This window comes from Betta splendens, chromosome 22 (genome assembly GCF_900634795.4).
Source record: "Betta splendens chromosome 22, fBetSpl5.4, whole genome shotgun sequence".
NCBI lineage: Eukaryota > Metazoa > Chordata > Actinopteri > Anabantiformes > Osphronemidae > Betta > Betta splendens.
In genome coordinates this window covers 10,150,120-10,167,854 of record NC_040900.2, presented here as the reverse complement: position 1 = coordinate 10,167,854, position 17,735 = coordinate 10,150,120, and the positions used below count along the sequence as shown (strand labels likewise).

Here is a 17,735-nt window from a genome sequence, read left to right as displayed (position 1 = left end):
GTCAAATGAAAACTTTGAGTCAACAAAAACACGTTTATTATATTTTATAACTTATATAAACATAATGCAGAACCGCAGACGGGGATAAAGAGGATGCAGAAATTCTAAGAGCAGACAATCTGTTGTGTTACCAGCAACATTTATCTCTTTTAGGCATAGCCAGTATTTATATGGTCCTGAAGATAAAAGACAGGAAACCATGTTTTTGAATATATTTTACTTTCATCTCCAAACAAAAAGCTTCATTGCATATCAGTACTCAGTGCTTCCCTCGTATCCAGTTTTCTGCAGGTTTTCTCACCAACCAGATTCAAGTCCACAAGTTGAGACACCAAAGCAGCACCAACACACCTTAATTCCAAAACCAAACAAACAGGAAGTCATCGACAAGAAAAACAATGAACTTTCCACTGAGGGACGTGTAGCGTAAACAACCCATGCCAAGATGTGACATTTATTCATTACCTAAAACAGACAAAAAATCTAATTGTTGTGCAATTTTAAAGTACATTCATAGTCACTGATAAAACACAGCACGTGTAGAACAATTATCAAAGTCATGCAAGGCTGACGAACACAGAGGACAAATCTGTCGACACCAATAAGACAAGGCACCAGTTTGAAAACACATGAGCACATACAGCAAGCAGCCACCTGATACTGAATGTGTGTGTGACACACATTAAGCTCCATCACTGGGTCTTTCTAACATCTAAATAAATATCTTCATAAATTATATTTGAATATTTGGGTTTGCTTGTTAAATTAGATTTTGATAGATAATATTTATAAATGGCTAAAATATATGAATCTCTTTAAAATAAGATATAATGTTCTGTGATGTGAGGTAAATGTCATTTTGCAAAAGTCTAATAAGGCAAAGTTGTAACTCATGTATATTTAATAGTTCACTAATTTAGAATTATAATATTTCAAACAATCTACATATGCCATTAAATCAATACTAAGAAGCAGGTTGGAGTTGTTACTGTTGAATAAGCCCTTTGCCTGATGTTTATTTGGTAATATTGTAATATTATAAAGTTGGATTCAGTGGATCACAACTGGATCCTGGTCCAGATCCTTTGCAGCCCTTTTCCACAAAGATGGAGTCAAACAGTCCAGTCTGTCGGTCAGAGGGATTCTTTATAAACCGACAGCACAATCATTATTTTAGTTACAGATCTACTTCTGTGATGATGGACCTAAACTCAGCACAGAACATGGACATGTTGCATCCACCGGCTCTCTCACATACTAAATACCTTCTCTGGACACTTAATCATAGCTTTAATTACCTAATACACTTCTAAGGACTCTCTTGGGGCCCTGAGCATCGTTGTCCCTGCTACTTCGGTGCTGAGGGCTCCTTTCCTGCTTTCCTGCTTACTTTCTGAGCTATCCCATAGGGCACGTGGCACGCCACCGTTCCCATTTCCGCCGCCCCCTCCACGTGAAACATCTGGTCGTCGAAGAAGATGTGCGGCCTGATCTTCTCCAGCATGGGCCCCTTGGGCGCTCCGGCCAGGAACAGGGCCTCGTCGATCTCCAGCCCCCACGAGCGGAGCGTCTTCAGGGCTCTGGTGCCGGAGCTGGCGGCGCTGCGGGCCGTCACCAGGTAGGTCCGGATGGGGCAGTCCATGCGCTGACCTTTGCCGTAAAAGCGCTTCTGGAGCTTTCCCAGGGCCTCCAGGAAGCCCTTCAGCGGCCCCTGCAGGAAACAGGACGACAGGTGAGTCTGTTTGTCCTATGAGCCATCAGGCATTACTACTGGGATGAGTGGTGCCGTACGTGGTCCAGGGGCTTGTTCTCGTGGGCCTTCTCGTGCTCGAAGAACTTGTCCAGTCCATGGGCCTTGTAAATGCGCTCGGACTCGTCGGAGAACAGCACAGCGTCGCCGTCGAAGGCGACGCGCAGCTGCGTGTCCGACACCTCCTTCATCTTCTCCTGCGTGAACATGGTGGCGGCAGCGATACCTGGTTTGGACACAGACGCGGCGCATGAATCAGCGGACGAACGTGAGCCGCGTGTGCGTCGGAGGCGCCCGCCGTCCTCGCCCCACCTTCCTCCAGAGCCTCCCTGACTTTGCCCGGGTCGGCGGACAGGTAGAGGTTGGTGTGGTAGGCCTTCAGGTAGCCGATGGGGCTGTTCCCGCCGGTCATGCAGAAGCGCTCGATGAACAGCTCTGGGGAAGAGACGAGCGAGGGGTGAGGAGGCAAAGACAAACACGGCCCATCCTGCGAACCCCCCAGCAGCTCACGGTGGTGGTTGATGGTGTTGATGAGCCTCAGGCCGACGTACGCGTGGTTGTTGGTCATGAGCACCACGTCGAACAGCTCCTCGCTCTCGGGGTAGAGCTCCCTGAGCCGCGCGTTCACAGCCTCCAGGGCCTGGAACCGCGACACGGCTCGAGTTATTCAAAGAGGCATTTGTGCATGTCGCGGATTAGGGCGAGCGTGAGCGAATGAGTGGGCGCCTGCCGAGCGCGTCACTCACGCACTCACACACAGAGGAGTCAGGCCGCGCTGGGGGTGAGGACGCGATGCTCGTGGCTTGGTCTCTGACCTTGACGAAGGAGAAGGCGGGCCCCGGGCCGAAGGGCTCCGACTCGTGCTCCACCTGGTATCTGATGTACTCCTCCATGCCCTGCTGCTCGTAGATCTGCTGCTCCTTCTCCATGTTGAACAGGACCCGCGATGACACGGCGATGGTGATGGCGTTTTCTGGCTTGGGCTGGAGGGAAGACAGCTTTTATCTGCTTTGATGCTCTGTATTCTGGTCCAAAGCTGCAGCGTTTATTAAGTAAAGGCTTCCTCGCCGCTGACGGATAAGAGAGGGGGACTTAGAATAGAAGTGACAGAGTGATAAGAAATACAGTGCAGGGCCACATACCAGAATGGCTGATGCGCTTTGCCCTTTAGAACGACAGAATAATGAATTATAAGACGCTGTAATAAAGTTAATAGCAGTGAGAAGACTATAAAAACAACAGTTAAGATCCTGAACATCTAATATTTAACTATGGGAGAAAAGGCTCCTCCAGTGCTTCCAGTGAGCAGTTTGCATCATTTTATCAAACTTACAAGTGGGGCAGCTCCCTGCATGCTGCTGCTGCCTGGAGCTGGCACGGTCGCATATAAACTCCCAGTGAGTCCAAACCAGGTCGACCTCCACCTGATCTGAAACGCGACCGCTCTACGTGCTGCTCGGCGTGCAGCTAAGACAATGCAGCATCTCCTGTTTCACTCCTGAAGCGAAGGCGGCGTCCGCTGGGTGCTTCGACACAGGATGAAGCCCACAGGTCCCAGCACAGCTTATCTTTCATCATGCAACGCCAGCCTTGGCCAAAGCAAAGTAAGCCCCCCCCCCCCGGGGAGTGAACGCAAGTGGAAAAACAAATGCATGTGCAGTTGTGCAGTGTTGTTGTTGAGTGTGGTCTTTGCTGTCAGATTAAATCCATTTCTAAGAGGATATTAAATTAAATAACTCTAACTCACACAGAGTCTTAATACAATGCTACTTACTGGTTGGGGTTTCCTGGTGGGGGTGGAAGGTTTCATAACCTTCTTAGCATCCTCCCATGGGTATCGGCTGCTGCTGCCGCTGCTGCTGCCATTTCTGGTCAAGTCTTGTCCACCCACAGTCAGACTTTGACCGTTGTCCAGGTTCATCTTAGCTCCTCTCCCACCTCTGCGTCTCCCAGGACCACACTGAGTCCCAGTGTGTCCTCCGACGGCTCAATTTCCTCGACTCTCTCTCTCTCTCTCTCTCTGGCAAGAGTGTTTTCCTTACTCGCTCTTGCTCATTCTGGATTTGGATTGAGCATCGATGCGCTGCAGAGATGAGATGAGTGAATGCAGGTGCAGCTCCGCTGGGTTAAAACGCTCCGGAGCGGCTGTGAGACGTTGCAGTAAAAAAGGACAGATGGCGAAACATCCAAGCTGCTCCTTCTATATGTGGCATTACATTCCTTCTTCTGCTCCTCCGGGCTCGTGTTTCTATGTGTCACTCGCTGTCACACATATGCTGACTTCAAGCCATCCTGCGTCCTCCTCCCCCTTTTTAACCCTTTTGGTGCGTGGAATCTGTGGAGGAGGAGCAAAGCCTCAACCTGGCGTATCCAAGAGCAGCTGGTCAAAGAATCATGGACAGAACAATATATTTAGAAATTGTGTGTGTGTGTGTGTGTGTGTGTGTGTGTGTGTGTGTGTGTGTGTGTGTGTGTGTGTGTGTGTGTGTGTGTGTGTGTGTGTGTGTGTGTGTGTGTGTGTAGATTTTGCTTTCACCACTACTACCACTAAAGCAGTTCATGAACCTTTTATGAGGTACAGTCTATATTTATAACCTTCTTCTTCTTCTGCTGTTTTATATTCCTGTATATTACCTTAATATTGATGATGTCTTCATGCTTCTTCCCCGTGTAAACCTCTGCAGGATGTTTGCGAGGACTGAATTACGAGGCAGCAGTCCCAGTTGCCAGGCAACGGCCAAGGGGGCAGATCAGCTGGGACTCCCGCATCTAGCTGTGATTGGCTGTGGGAACTCCAGTCTGCGTATATAGCGCTCCAAATATGGCATCAATCACACAGAAGGTGATGCAGGCAACAAAGATGCGTGCGTGTGTTTTGCTTTGAAGCGTTTAAATGCATTATGAGTCATGTCAGCTCTGCTACAGACAGTTTCTGAGAAGGTGATGCTGAGCAGACATCAGTGCAACAACAAAAGGGTCACATATGCTGTAGGGCACGTGCTGTGCACAATTGCATCAAGCAATGCTCTGTCCTGTGAATTCAATATAATCTAAAACTAAAATCTAATTTTCTGTCATCCGAAATTTTAAGACAGCGTTTAGAATCTTGTATCTCGTGTTTGACTCTTTATTGATACTGGTGTCTTTTGTTCTTTCCAGGCACTCACCTCCTAAATTGTATCAAATTACACGGCAGCAGGGCCCCATCAAAGCCGCGTATCTAATACGTCCAGGCTCACAAGTGCCATTTGTGATCGTGCCCGTCTAGCAGAGAGGTTAATGGATCTGGCTGTGAGCACACACTGTCTCCCAGGCTCTCCAGAGATCAAAGGCAGAGAGAGCTTTTATCGATCAGCTGATGTCAGCTCAAGGTTTGTACCGTCTGAACCGTCAATTTGCTCAATTAGATGTTTCTGTTACATTTAAATATTTGATATTCTCTTAAAAGTTCATTGTGCGACTTCAGATGGTCGCTCGCAAAGCAAATATGCGTGGAAGTGGAGATGAACGTGACACCTGTGGGCACTGTTGTGTCCCAGCAGCGTAGTGAAAAGCCCCAGCAGTCGTTTCGCGCAGGACGTGCTCGCGGCCGCTAGAGGGCGGTATAGGACAAATGAGCGTGGCCGCCTCGGCCTCCTGCCTCACTTCCTCGTTCGCTTTCGGGCCATTGTAGACAAAGGGGATGTGAAATAGAAAGTCTTGTTTGTCTGAGAGAGGAAGTTGATCTGAAAACCTGATTGTGCGTTTTTTAAACACGCATGTTTAGAAATAACCAGTGTCTGTGTCACAATGACAAATGTAAATAACATAAAAAAATAACATTTTTAAAGGTTAATATTGTAATGATTCATGCAGATGAATGAGACCATATAGAGTAACATCATGTGGAAAAACTAGTTCTGGCCACTACAACTTTAAACTGTGCTGTATCTTTGGACAGTCAGGGATGCTTTTGCTCTTTACGGCCCAAGCCCTTTGCCCACACTTGCCTCCGCCCTCGCGTCCTAGTCTGGAGCTCTGAGGGGTTAACAGGACATGTAGACAGTTGGGGCCGCACCCACTGAGCTGATTTGAATAACACTGGCTTTTGGCGCGAGGCTCCGAGGAGCCAGCCTTTCTTCATGCCGGCTGTGACACCACTCCCCGTGCACCCTGGAGTGGCGCGAAAAAGCACTAGAGACAGAGAGAGAGAGAGAGAGAGAGAGAGAGAGAGAGACCCAGAAGCAGAGAGGCAGATGGGGAAGGCGCCGGCTTCACCCGAGCAGCTCTTTGCACACCGACTTCTATACCTGCAGTTGCTCTGTAAATGTGTCACACACAGATAAGTAATTCTCTGGAAAGAATGAAAGCAGGAAGGAAAATCAGCACGCCCCTCTGCTTTTGGCGCGAGAGATAAAGAGATAATGCTCTCTCGGTGGTAGACGGTGGGTGGAGACAAAAGCAGGCATGAGTGGAGCAGACCTGAACAAAGAGGGTAACAGCCTGGACTCCCCCCACCTTTCCTCTGATGAAACCCCCACCCCCCAATGCACAGCCTGGAGGCCTGAGGCAAGGCGGGACACTATTAGAAGCTTAATCATTCCTTCAAAGCAGCCACTCAGGCATGTTTGCCACCACCAGGTTCATTGTTCCTACTGGATCCGAACACATTCTCGTCTCTTTGTCCGAAACTCACAGATACTCAGACCATCGCACGCGGCTGATCAACCGCCGGCAGCGCAGGGAGCTTGAGGTTTATTAGCTCCCAGAGAGGCCGCAGCGTGGATTCCCGCATCCCATCTCCCACTTCCGTGGTGCAAGTGAGCGAGCGGCTGCTGACTGAGCACTACTGTCTTATTGTCTGGAAGCAAAAAAAAACAAAAAAAAACAAGCAGAGCAGTGGTTCCTCTCACTTCCTGCCTCCAATGGGTTCGACACAACAACAGGAAGTCTGTGCTGCGTGTGTGCTTCCTAGGCCTTATAACAGCCTCTCTTTCTGTTTCACACACACACGTGGGCCTATGGCAGGGAAGAGGAAAGCAGGGCACTGATTATTACATAAGCCCCACAGAGGTGTTCAAACAAAGAAACTGTCACCACGCAGGGCAAACATCCACCGGCTGCAAATATAGTGTCCAGACGTGTTCATAGATTGTAGTAATTGGTAGGTAAATGAGAATTTGTGTGTGTGTGTGTGTGTGTGTGTGTGTGTGTGTGTGTGTGTGTGTGTGTGTGTGTGTGTGTGTGTGTGTGTGTGTGTGTGTGTGTGTGTGTGTGTGTGCGGTGGGGGGTGCTGATTAGTGAAGGCCTAGTTGCCCAAACAGAAAACAAAAGAGGGCTCAAGGGGGGTTAGATCTGCAAAAGGAGGTGAGGTAATAACTAGTAGGTCTGCAGGGGGTTAAAGGGGACGGGGGGAGGGGTCGAGCCCCCTCTCTGAGGAGCTTGGGGGGTTGGTTGGGGCAGAAGGAGGTGGGGGTTGGTGGCGCTCAACAGGGCGACATTCAAAAGATGCAGCAAGTGTCCCAACTTCAACCGAAGCAACCTTACACCACAGGCCCGAACAATGGAACATCTGCTGGCTGACAAAGCTGCCAGCTCGCTGCGAGAGAGCTCCGATATGAGCCGGCTCTCAGTAGAGAGAGGCCCACGACGGAGTCCACGCATGTCTGACATCACAGATTGCACCACGCCGGTCTGAAAGCATAAAAACCTACAGTGTATTTCGTAATGACCTCAGTAGTTTGTGTCGCCCCGGTTTGTTTATCCATTAACCTCTTTCTTCTCTCAGAGTCTTTCTTTGTTCACCCATAATGCATTTGGCTCCTCCGTCCGTATCGCTTCTTTCGTAGCGCTTGCTGCGCATTTGCTTGTCCGTCCTCGCCGTGACAGCGCCAAAGGTCACAGAGTTTAGCACGAACACCGCTGTCGCCTCACGCAGCGTTTTGATGGACTCGCGCTTTTCGGGGGGGGGGGGGGGGGGGGGGGGGGGGGGGGGTAGTGTGCCTGAGCCCAGATGGCACTAGTGTTTACACTAACGGGATTAGGATTAGCTCCAGATTAGACAGGCGAGTTGAAAGACCGGCTCTGCTGACGCAACACGCTAGCCCCGCTACGCTAACCGCGCTACGCTAACCCCGCTAACCTGTTGCCCAAGAAAGGTTAGAAGGGTGCCTGCCAAAAGGCCCAGTTATAAAAAACACTGTAATAGATGCAGTCCTGCAGGACAGGTGCTGCACAGGAACTTGCACCTACGGTGGTTGTTTAGGTTTGTTGACCCAATTTGTTCCACTGGTTCAAAGTTTCAAGAAAAACAGTAGTTTGACACCAGTCGGCCGGACCAGATGTGTCCAGGGAGAAGGAAACACATACACCCTTTTCCCATTGAATCATCAGTGTTATGTAACGCCGGCCTTAGGTTGGGGAGGGAGGGTGACACAGAGAGGGAGGGAGATGGAGTTGAGAACACTGACCCAGATCAGCGCATGGTGAAGATAAGTACCTGAGGGGAGGGCCGGAGCCAGGGCTTGTTTTTCCTTTTGGTTGGGGGGGGGTTGGGGGGGATGTCATGGAAGGTGGGAGGCAGAGAGGACCACAGAGAAGCAAAGCGGCCCAGGCAGGAAAACAGGGAACTAAATACAGCTATTATTAGTTGTACCATGAGTGTTTTCTGTCTGCGCTGGTCTCTCAGCCTTGTAAGGATCAAGCGGACGGCGGCCGCAGAATGCTGGAATGCCGAAGGCCCGAGACCCGGAGAGCTCCTCCTGGCATTCCATGCGCTCAGCGCGTGTGATGCGCCTCCTCGCTAGCGCACGCGTCGGCGTCTGTTCCCGCTCGTGTTTTCCTCATCTTCCTTGACCGTCAGCTGCTTGAAAACAAATAAAGGGGAAGGGTGTGCCTTAGGTTGAGTAAGAACGGGACGACAGTGGGTCCACTTCTGCTCTCGGCAGCGATCCAGTTCTGCTGCTCTGACACCTACAGCACATCATAACCCAGAGATTAGAAGGCGGTTGATCATTGGTCAGTTTCCTCCTTTGTCCCCACTGTGTAAACACATTAAAAAGGCCGGTTAGAACACAACCAGTTAACACAGTGGAGGCATTGCTCAACTTGCCCTTGTGTGTGTCTCCTTCTGAACCCAGAGGTGCTGTAGGAGGGTTGCCACGGCGGCAGCGCGGGGATGTTGGCGCTTGCGAAAGTCCATCCTCCCACCTCCCAGATGACTCGCAGAACGAGGAGCCGGTTCGGAGCTGCACGTTTTTTTGCTTTTTTTTTTACGATCACGGCATTCCAGAACGACAAGTGCGACTGGTAAGGCGCCGTTTTTGGGAGAACTGCCAAAGATAAGACAAGCTCATCGGTTTTTGGAGGTTGAGAGGACGCTGCTCTGAGGCAACACGCGGCGCCTTGCTGTGAAGGAGTGGGGTTCGATTGTGCGCGTGAACCATAAATCAGGCCTCCATCCAGCCAAATCATGCAATTCTCCACAGTCCCACCCAGATCACACTCATTACACGCAGACACATCTGTCTGAGCACTAGTAAAGCGGCCACAAGTTGGTTTTGTCACCCAGGGAATATTCAGACCATGACACAGTCACACACAAATCTGTGTTTACATGCCCCACATATTCACAGCAGAGCACAACAACAGGTTGGAGACTTAGTAACTCAAAGCTCACGCTATGCTGGAAAATATGGGGAGCCACAGATGTGAGGAAGTGGAAGGCAAAGGAGCATGTGTGCGAAAGTGATCGCACGCGTCCTGTGAGGACATTGCATAAACGCGGGAGGAGAAAATCTGGTTGGGTGAGTTAACTGCCAGATCCGAGCATCCTACAGGACAAAGAGCTTACCTCATTGTTAACTGCAGGAAGAGCTGCTCGGGGCAGAAATGCCACAGGCGCTGCATGTTTATTTTCAACCTTAGCGCAAATACAGCTGCTGTTGTCGACGTCCCGCTATCATTTAGTTCTAACTGACTGCAGCAGCTTAGAGCCGAGACAAACTCCAGCTAAGTCTGACTTCACAGAGCAACTGCATGATGTGAATCATGTGTTTAAACAGTTTTTAGTACTTGTTCTAAAAATGGCAATATTGAGACGATGACATAATCGGTTTCTGTTTCCCGGACAAAGTCTCTGAACTCTGATCCTATTATAACGCTAGTTATTAAGGACCCTCTGTGGTTCAACACAACAGCAAATGAAGGTCACAGGAAATGCATGAAACAATTTGTTCTTATCTTGTCCAAGACCTAATATCAGATTTTTGCTTTTACTTCCTCATACAGGACAAACTGCCCAACAGCCACAGCTGATGTCATTCCAAGGACTCAGCCTTTCACTGGGACTGATTTCAACACACGTCCTCTGTTGTGTTGACCGAGCCGGTTCTGCATAAATATTAGTTTCTTAATCGAATGTAGCAAAAGCGGTAGTGTGTGTAGCATTTTCTCAACTGAGCCTCCTGAGACTGAATGCATATATAAATTGACGCCAGAAAAAAAGTGGCCCCACAGCAGCAAATGGGCCACAGAAGCTGAGCAGCGGCAGGTGAAATTCTACCCGGTCAGGTCACAAAGGCAGTGAGATGGAGACGGTTAGAGCTCAGGGTGTGTCTGTCTTGTCTGTCAGGCTGCTCTTAAACCAAATGGTCCAGTTTGTCAAACAACCGAAGCCCAAACCTGAGTCACCCAGGCCTGCAGAGACTTGTTGGTTCGAGTTTTAGCTCAGTTTTATGCAAAAATGTCCTTAAACATTCGAACTGAATGAACGCCAGATGCTCTGTGAGGAAAGGCAGGTGAATGCAAGGCATCTGAGTAGCACACACAACCCACAAAACCACATAGCACAACAAAGGTTCCAGGCCCTGTGAGCGGCGACAACGTGATCCAGCGGCTCTGCTGCATACCTGCACGATTAGCTGAACTGGATCCAAGCAGCAGTTCACTCAAACCCCGGGGACTGTTCTAAAGATACCAGTGGTGTGTGTGTGTGTGTGTGTGTGTGTGTGTGTGTGTGCCCACGTGTGTGTGTGTAACCTACTTCAGAGCACATCAGGTGCCCAGCATGCAGCTGCCACTGCAGAGGGGAGGATCCACACTATCACACACACATAGTCTGTCTTCAAGGGCAAGTCTCAAGGACAATGCTCGGTCTAACCTTCTGCAGAGCAGCAGCCACAGTGGCAGACATGGACAGAAAACACTATTATTTTTTTTTAATCTGTGTGTTTTTGATTGTGTGCTATGTTTTTTGCCGTGTCTACTGCAAGCATGTGTTGGCTGATGCTACTCCATCACTCCAGACTTTTGATCCAAGATATCGACCATAAAGGATGTTGTGTTGAATAAAGACTTCAGGTCTGTATGAAAACATGGTATAAAAATTTAATGTTGCTGTTAGCATGCTTTAGAAATCAAACCAAAATTGTGAGAAAAAAGCGATGAAATCACAAAGTGACGTGTGAATTTAAAGTACAGCAGTGCAATTTGATCATTTTTGTCCACTTTTTCCTGTTTTCTTATCAAAATAGAGGCTCCTTAGTGCCTGCTGGCACATTATACAGAGGAATGAATCTTGGTTCACCATCAGCGATTATTTACAGAACACTGTACATCAGTCAGTCAGTCGTCCATAGCAAAACAAACCAGAAACCGACTCATTCACATACACAGAAAGGCATTCACACCCGTGGAGACGTGTGCAACGATGAAGGCTACATAGGTTCACTAGCATGGGTAAAAAAGCATCATTCCATCACAGCATTCCAAAAAAAAAATCCAAAAAAATCGAATCACAGCCAAAAAATGAAAAAATAAAACCAAAAAAGGATTCATTCACCGCCACATGTGCAAAAAAGAGGAAAAACTAATCAAACACATGGTTTAACACAGCGATCGGACTGTTCCTCCCCAGAAGTGGTTCACAGGCCAGCGCAGTCAGTCCACGGGAAGCCCAGCGCATCCCGAGCTTCCCCCAAAAGTGACGGGAGCGTTCGGAGAGCGGGGCGGCCGCGCCTCACGAGCGCTTCAGCTCCGATAACCTGCGAAGGAGGTTCTGCTGTCTGGACCGGAGCCGCTTCTTCTCCTGGAGCTGCCGCTTCTCCCTGCTGTGCAGGTCCACGAGGTATTCCGTTGCCTGGGTCAGGATGGCCACCTTGGGAGTCTTGGCCGATTCCAGGCCGGGGATCTGGTCCCGCAGGGCCAGGAAGCGGGATCTCAGGTCATTCCTCCTCTTCCGCTCCAGGAAGTTGTGGTTCTTCCGGCGGTCGGTGTCCTCTATGTCAGAGTTCTGGGGCGTCTCGGAGGGGGAGGAGGGCTGGGAGAGGCGGGCGGAGGCCCTCAGCCTCTGAGAGGTGGTGCACACGCGCTTGCTTTGAGGCTCGTCCTCGGACTCCTCGTCGTCCTCCTCGTCGTCGTCCTCCTCCTCGTCCTCCGGTTCCGGCTCGCTGTCCGGGGAGCGGGCCGCGTAGTTGTGCTGCTGCCGGTGGACGGACACGTGGAAGCGCTTGGGGCACGGGTCCGCGCGCACCGTGATGGTCACCGGCTTCCTGCTGTTCACCAGGCGCACGCGGCTCTGCTTGTTCTCCACAGTGACCACATCGATTTCCTCATCGTCGTCGTCTTCGTCGTCGTCGTCATCATCGTCGTCATCATCTGTGATTGACACAGGAGGACATGTGATCAATACACAAACAATAGCAATCAAATTTTTTAACTAAACTAATGGGATCTGTCCCTTAACCAACACTGAGTAATAAGCATTGATCAGCTGTTTAAATCCGGAGGTCTGCTCGCACGAGACCCTCACTGGTCTGAGTTTCACCAGGACCCCCGCCCCTCCCCTTTGTTGCGCTCAGTGGTGCAGCAGAGGCAGATAACGAAAGGGGAAGACGAAACTGGAGGGGGCGCGGTTTTTAAAAACGCCGCTTCAGATCGGCAGCATGTGCTGCACCGTCAAAGCGAGAGCGAAAACGCAGCCCTAAAGGCGACTGCACCCGAGAACCGCGCCGCGCCGCGGGCGCGTTACGCAACGGCGGCCCGGCTTTAGTCATTGTCAGGGGGCAATGTGATCCCGGAGCGGGGTGGGGGGGGGTGGAGCAATCTGAAGCGCCACCGCTTCCTTACCAGAGGAATGGGAGTCGGAGCCAGACGACGCCGGCTTCCTGCCGCCGCTCGCGGGGTAGCTGAACACCGCCGCGGGGTCGACGCAGTCCGCGGCCGAGGCGGCGCCCGCGCACGCTCTGCTCGGCTTCACCGCCCCGTGAGCCGCCGCCGGTGGGACGCCGGTCTGCGCCGCGGCTGCGGCCGCGGCCGCCGACGCCCTGCCGCTGACCTTCTCCAGCTGCTTACTGGCGGAGAAGCTACTCCACATGCAGTCCTGGATGATGATGGAGCTGAGGTTGAACAGCTCCCTGGAATCGGGGATGAAGTGACCGTCGAAGTCCTCGTCCTGACCCAGCGTGCGGGACTGCCAGCTCAGCCGCTCTCCCGGCGAGAGGTGCGGGACGGCGCCGCACAGAGTCCGGGTGGGAGACATGGGAGGGGTGGGCAGCAGCTCGAACTTTTTCCATATGTCCTCGCTCGGCGCGGTCGACTTGTAGAAATCCTCCTCGGTGTCGAGGTGGTCGAAAAAATAGTGGTAACAGTCGATCTCCATGTTCCCAGCAATAAAATCCTTTGGAGCTTCTTCCCGGTGAGGGTCGGATGACACGAGTGGCCTCTGCAGAACGTCCTGCACAATGAGGGGAAATGTCACAGCGATTAGCAATGATCCCTTTGAAAGTGGGTCCCATCAGATGTGCGATCGCATTTCAAGGATCCATCAGTGGGCTATTGGGACATCACATCCCCCCTGTAACAGCCTGCCCTCCACAAATGGGACCACGTTAATAATTGATTGCGCCTTTGCAGCGATGGACCCAAACACACTCAAAAGCTCACTGCACAACGCAACTAACTACCATTTGCATCGAGTTGCGCGTGGAAACGAGCGGACGCCGCGTGACTAAACTCTTAGTTCAGCGCGACTGTGCGTAAAAGCGGCACATTTCCTGAAATGCAGACGGCGCTTTGTTTCAGCGGGCGGTAGTAATGGGAGCGAACCCCGGAGCCGCACGCAGCCACAGAGTGGTTTAAAGCTCACACGGCGGCTTTCTGCTGGCACGGGTGGAACTTTTTTTTAGAGAATAAAACTACTCACCGACTCTCCGCAATAAAAAGAAAAACTCCCAATGCCAAATTCAGGTCATTGAAAATCCCCCGGCAGCCAAAGAGCAGCGCGTCCACAGCTGACGGGAGATCAGCGGGATAAAAAAAGCTGCGCCGGTCGGTGCCGGTGCTGCTTTTTCCTCTACGTTACTTTATAAAAGGCCGGCTTTAAAAAAACAAACAGGAACTGTAGGTCCGCCCCAAGGTGTGTAACAGAAAGCCACACTGTGCGCTTTTTCGCGCCAGTGAGATATCCTGTTATAAGACGATAAAAGCGCAGGGAGGAGCCTGAGAAATATCTGCAGCGGTAGATCCGGGTAAGCCCCTTTATTTACCTCAGGGGCGGGGGGAGCGCAGGCAGCCCCGCCCTGTCCGTGACGCCCGCTCACAATAACCGATGGCAGCGCACAATATTCTAATTACTGCAGTAGTAGTAGTAGTGGTAGCTAGTTTATGAAGGAGAATGTTATTCGAGTACATGTACGGGAATAACGTGTACATTACTAATTGTTCTACTTTATGCTTCATTAACAGGGGGAACAAGGATAATTAATCAAAATCAGGCTACAGCATTTTTGTCTTGTTACATTCTTACATTGTAAGTAAGATCTTACACTTTATACGTTTTACATTGCTATTATAGTTTTCTGTAAGTACTGCATCTAGCTGCAACAAACTCAAGCTCATTTTTATTTTTGTCCCACATGATGATGTGTTAAATTTGTTTTAGCCCACATGCTCACTGGTTCATTGTGAGCTGTTCCAGCGGTAATATTGTCAATCATATCATATCATCATCACTCGTAGCCATGTGATATTATGATTTTATTATGTCAGTTAATTGAAATAATCAAACATAACAATGTAATAGAAACAAGTTTTGGTCTCGTATTAGGAAATAATATCCAGTGTCTTTACTTTCCTTTGATGTTTTAAAGATCAAAGTATTTCCACAAAAGATTGACAGATAACTAAAATAGAAGCAATTGTGAAGTGAAGCTGCAATAATACATAATACTATAATTCTGAGATAGTTTATCAACGTAATCTTCAAGTTTTACTCTATTATTTTTCATTTTAATCAATTTATGACAAACTAAGCATTGATTTCATCATTGCTGCATCTCTGCGTCATCATCCTGATATTGAGATAAAGCACTCTCAGACATTTAGTTTAATTAATCGCCACTTAATCCTGTTAAACTCAAACCAAATCCCATTTCAGCAGATAAAGTTTCTGGATTTTGCGTTTGACTCAAGCGACGTCATGGAATTAGATTGCTTTGGTGTAAAAACTTGAAGTAGTGCTGCTCTTTGTAATTTGTAATTACAATTTCGTTGTTGTAATTACAATGGGCATTCGGCGCACACAGTCCTTCATTTCCATGTGTAGCACCTAGACTCCAGAGCACAGCGCCGGGCGGAGCCGCAACACAAGTACCTGCTTTTTTACACAAAAGAGCCAAAGAAGCCTGCTAAACGGAGCATTTTCAGAGTTTCAGCTACTCGAGTGAAGTGAGTAACCCTCTTCACCGTTGGAGAAAGCCTCTCCAGCAGCGAACAAGTTTATGAAGTCAATGAGCCATAAAGTCTGAAACGGCTAAATTAATGTTTGAGAGACACCAGCTTTCTGCATATTGTCTGGCACGGACACGCTTCCGAGCACGAGGTCAAAGTTCACCCGTGTCTCCCGACCAAACAACGCCAGGTCAATATCATACGGCGTCCTTGCCCTTTACCTCATCCTTTGTATCGATCGGGTTTATGCAGAGCGTTCGCATCTTCTCCTTCATTAGGCAGCGTGTTGTTCATTGGAACAAGGCAAAACCTGCAGCATCTCATACTCAGGACTCAGGACAAGTTATTAGTGCTGGACATCTGTTGTCAAACATATGCCCCAGGCCTCAACAGTTCTACTACATGTGCAATTAAAGGCAATCAATCAATCAATCAATGAGACTGTAATCAATTCTTAATCAGGAACCAGTCTCACTTAAAGAAAACACCGTGGACATGTTCTATTTAAACCCTTTAAAGTTAAAACCTTGAACCTGACTGACAGTTCTGGGGATGTCTTAGCCAAGACTTGCATAAGAATGATGTCGTCCCAGTTCTCCAGAGATAAACCCTCAATTTAAATAAAATCGTGTTCTGGTGCAGTGGCACACCCTGTTATTTTCCAGACAGGGTTGCAAAGCTGAACATTTATAAAAACTAATTGCACGCGATGTTACACTCTTTATTTTATACATGCGTTCGCTGTGTTCTCTGTAGAGGAGGTCCATGAAGATGTGTGAGCACGAAGAGGATGTTGTGTGAGTGAGTTTATGGTTGAATGGAGAAATCCTTTAATGACAATGTATGTAAAACTTTGTGATGCCCCTGGAAAGTGGATGATTTTATTCCGAATCCAAAATAAGTGAACATCCTTCCCCAGAGAGTTTTTAATCCACAAAGCAGTGATCACAGCCTTTAGATCTTGTGTAATTACATAGTGGACTAACCCTCAGTCTGCTATGTTGGGAACATTTCATCCCTGCCAAACAGAAGAAAGAGGAAAAGCGGTGCAATAAAGTTCGCATGTCTTCCTCTACCTCTCTCTTCTGTGCCTTCATTAGAGCCGGGAGCTCTTTTGCTCAGCGGGCTCATTGTGGGGGGGGTAACAATGCTTAATGCCAACAATAGCCCGCTCCCCAAGTCATCTCCCAGCTTAATTTCAAGTACCCGCAATTGTCCTTTATTGTCAAAGCAGCATATCGGAGAGGGGGGCACGAAAGAGAAAAGAGGAGGCGCGGGGGTTGGGACCGACCTCAACAGAGTCCTCGTGTAGTCTACAACACCCACACAGCAGCCTGGAGGACATCACACACAATGCACTGCTGCCATTTGTATAGTTTGGGGGGGACTGTCTTGTCCTTATGTGCTATACCTCTTTCTATTTTCCCCACGACCTCCGTGACACTGCCCGCCCCTCCTCTCTCTCTCTTTCTCTCTCTCTCTCCAATTTTCTCCTCCTATTGAAAAAAGTAGAATCTGTAGCAGGTTTAAAGCTGGGACCAGTCAAGCGGTGCTAAAGGAAAAGCCATGCAGATGAGAAGGAAAACATAAATAATTCACAGAAGTGTTATTGCTCCCCTGGGGTGTAACACATCACAGTCTGACCCCCCACCACCTCCCTCCAAAATACCATGACAGTGAGCTCAGCAGGGTGCCGGCGCTACCTGCCGACACACTTTACATAGCAAAAACTCTGTTTCTAGCGATACCTCTGACATTTACCACTGATTTAATCACTTTCCATTTCCTCCTCTGCACGGTGCTGCGTTGATCATTGGCTGTTATTGCAGTTCCTGACCTGAACCTAGCGGTAAATCACAGATTAAAATCTGACCTCATGATTAGTTTTACTGCAGAAAATAACGATGATTGGTTTCACGCTGCTACTTGTAGGTCAATCAGACCTCAGATCAAGCACAGAGCATGGTTCTACAACATACACGCTCAAACCAGGGAATACTTCATGAGAAGTGCTGTAACAACTGTACTCATTCAATCTGTGATGCCTGCACACATTAACTGCGTTATGCTGCCACCTGCTGATTGCTACATGTAACAGTGGTTTGTTATGAGAAAGCCTTTAGCGTCATTAGTCATGAAGTTATTGCCATTACAGATGTTTTATGTAGTTAAGACTATTTAAATATAACTGGTTGGCCTGGTTCTAATTTTTATACCATTTTAATTAAACACATCAATAGAAGTATTTTAAATGAATGCTGCATTACGCTTGATATAA

General features: G+C 49.0%; 2 protein-coding genes and 1 long non-coding RNA gene across 7 annotated transcripts; 1 reads left to right on the top strand and 2 right to left on the bottom strand.

Annotated features, from left to right (window-relative positions):
- Positions 1–19: 19 nt before the first annotated feature.
- Positions 20–3,671, bottom strand: LOC129603591 (cytosolic 5'-nucleotidase 1A-like). Of its 3 annotated transcripts, XM_055505708.1 has the most exons (6): positions 3,525–3,671; positions 2,566–2,733; positions 2,261–2,390; positions 2,063–2,185; positions 1,792–1,976; positions 20–1,711 (listed from the first exon to the last, which is right to left on the bottom strand). In XM_055505708.1, the coding sequence occupies exons 1-6, from the start codon at positions 3,669–3,671 to the stop codon at positions 1,349–1,351; spliced, it is 1,116 nt and encodes a 371-aa protein (XP_055361683.1). In that variant the 3' UTR covers positions 20–1,348. The 3 variants fall into 3 exon arrangements, with proteins under 3 accessions (XP_055361683.1, XP_055361682.1, XP_055361684.1); XM_055505707.1 differs by having other exon boundaries at positions 2,063–2,390; XM_055505709.1 differs by lacking the exon at positions 3,525–3,671 and adding an exon at positions 3,084–3,210 and having other exon boundaries at positions 2,063–2,390.
- On the top strand, positions 3,221–11,222 carry LOC114848049 (uncharacterized). 3 transcript variants are annotated; one of them, XR_005897203.2, is made up of 4 exons: positions 3,221–3,354; positions 4,435–4,592; positions 4,910–5,121; positions 8,869–11,222. It is a non-coding gene; the product is annotated as an uncharacterized LOC114848049 (long non-coding RNA). The 3 variants fall into 3 exon arrangements; XR_005897202.2 differs by lacking the exon at positions 3,221–3,354 and adding an exon at positions 4,152–4,325; XR_008693660.1 differs by lacking the exon at positions 3,221–3,354 and having other exon boundaries at positions 4,152–4,592.
- LOC114848045 (protein L-Myc-1b-like) lies at positions 11,103–14,232 on the bottom strand. The gene is made up of 3 exons (XM_029138166.3): positions 13,932–14,232; positions 12,857–13,463; positions 11,103–12,385 (listed from the first exon to the last, which is right to left on the bottom strand). The coding sequence occupies exons 2-3, from the start codon at positions 13,386–13,388 to the stop codon at positions 11,748–11,750; spliced, it is 1,170 nt and encodes a 389-aa protein (XP_028993999.1). The 5' UTR covers positions 13,389–13,463; positions 13,932–14,232; the 3' UTR covers positions 11,103–11,747.
- Positions 14,233–17,735: the final 3,503 nt, after the last annotated feature.

Excerpts from the sequence above, each read along its gene's own strand:
- LOC129603591 (XM_055505707.1), bottom strand. The coding sequence starts at position 3,671 with ATGAACCTGGACAACGGTCAAAGTCTGACTGTGGGTGGACAAGACTTG. Across the intron at positions 2,734-3,524 it reads CCACCAGGAAACCCCAACCA|CCCAAGCCAGAAAACGCCAT; the intron begins GTAAGTAGCATT and ends TCTTCCCTCCAG. Across the intron at positions 1,977-2,062 it reads CAGGGAGGCTCTGGAGGAAG|GTATCGCTGCCGCCACCATG; the intron begins GTGGGGCGAGGA and ends TGTCCAAACCAG.
- LOC114848045 (XM_029138166.3), bottom strand. The coding sequence starts at position 13,388 with ATGGAGATCGACTGTTACCACTATTTTTTCGACCACCTCGACACCGAG. Across the intron at positions 12,386-12,856 it reads CTCCGACTCCCATTCCTCTG|ATGATGACGACGATGATGAC; the intron begins GTAAGGAAGCGG and ends TGTCAATCACAG.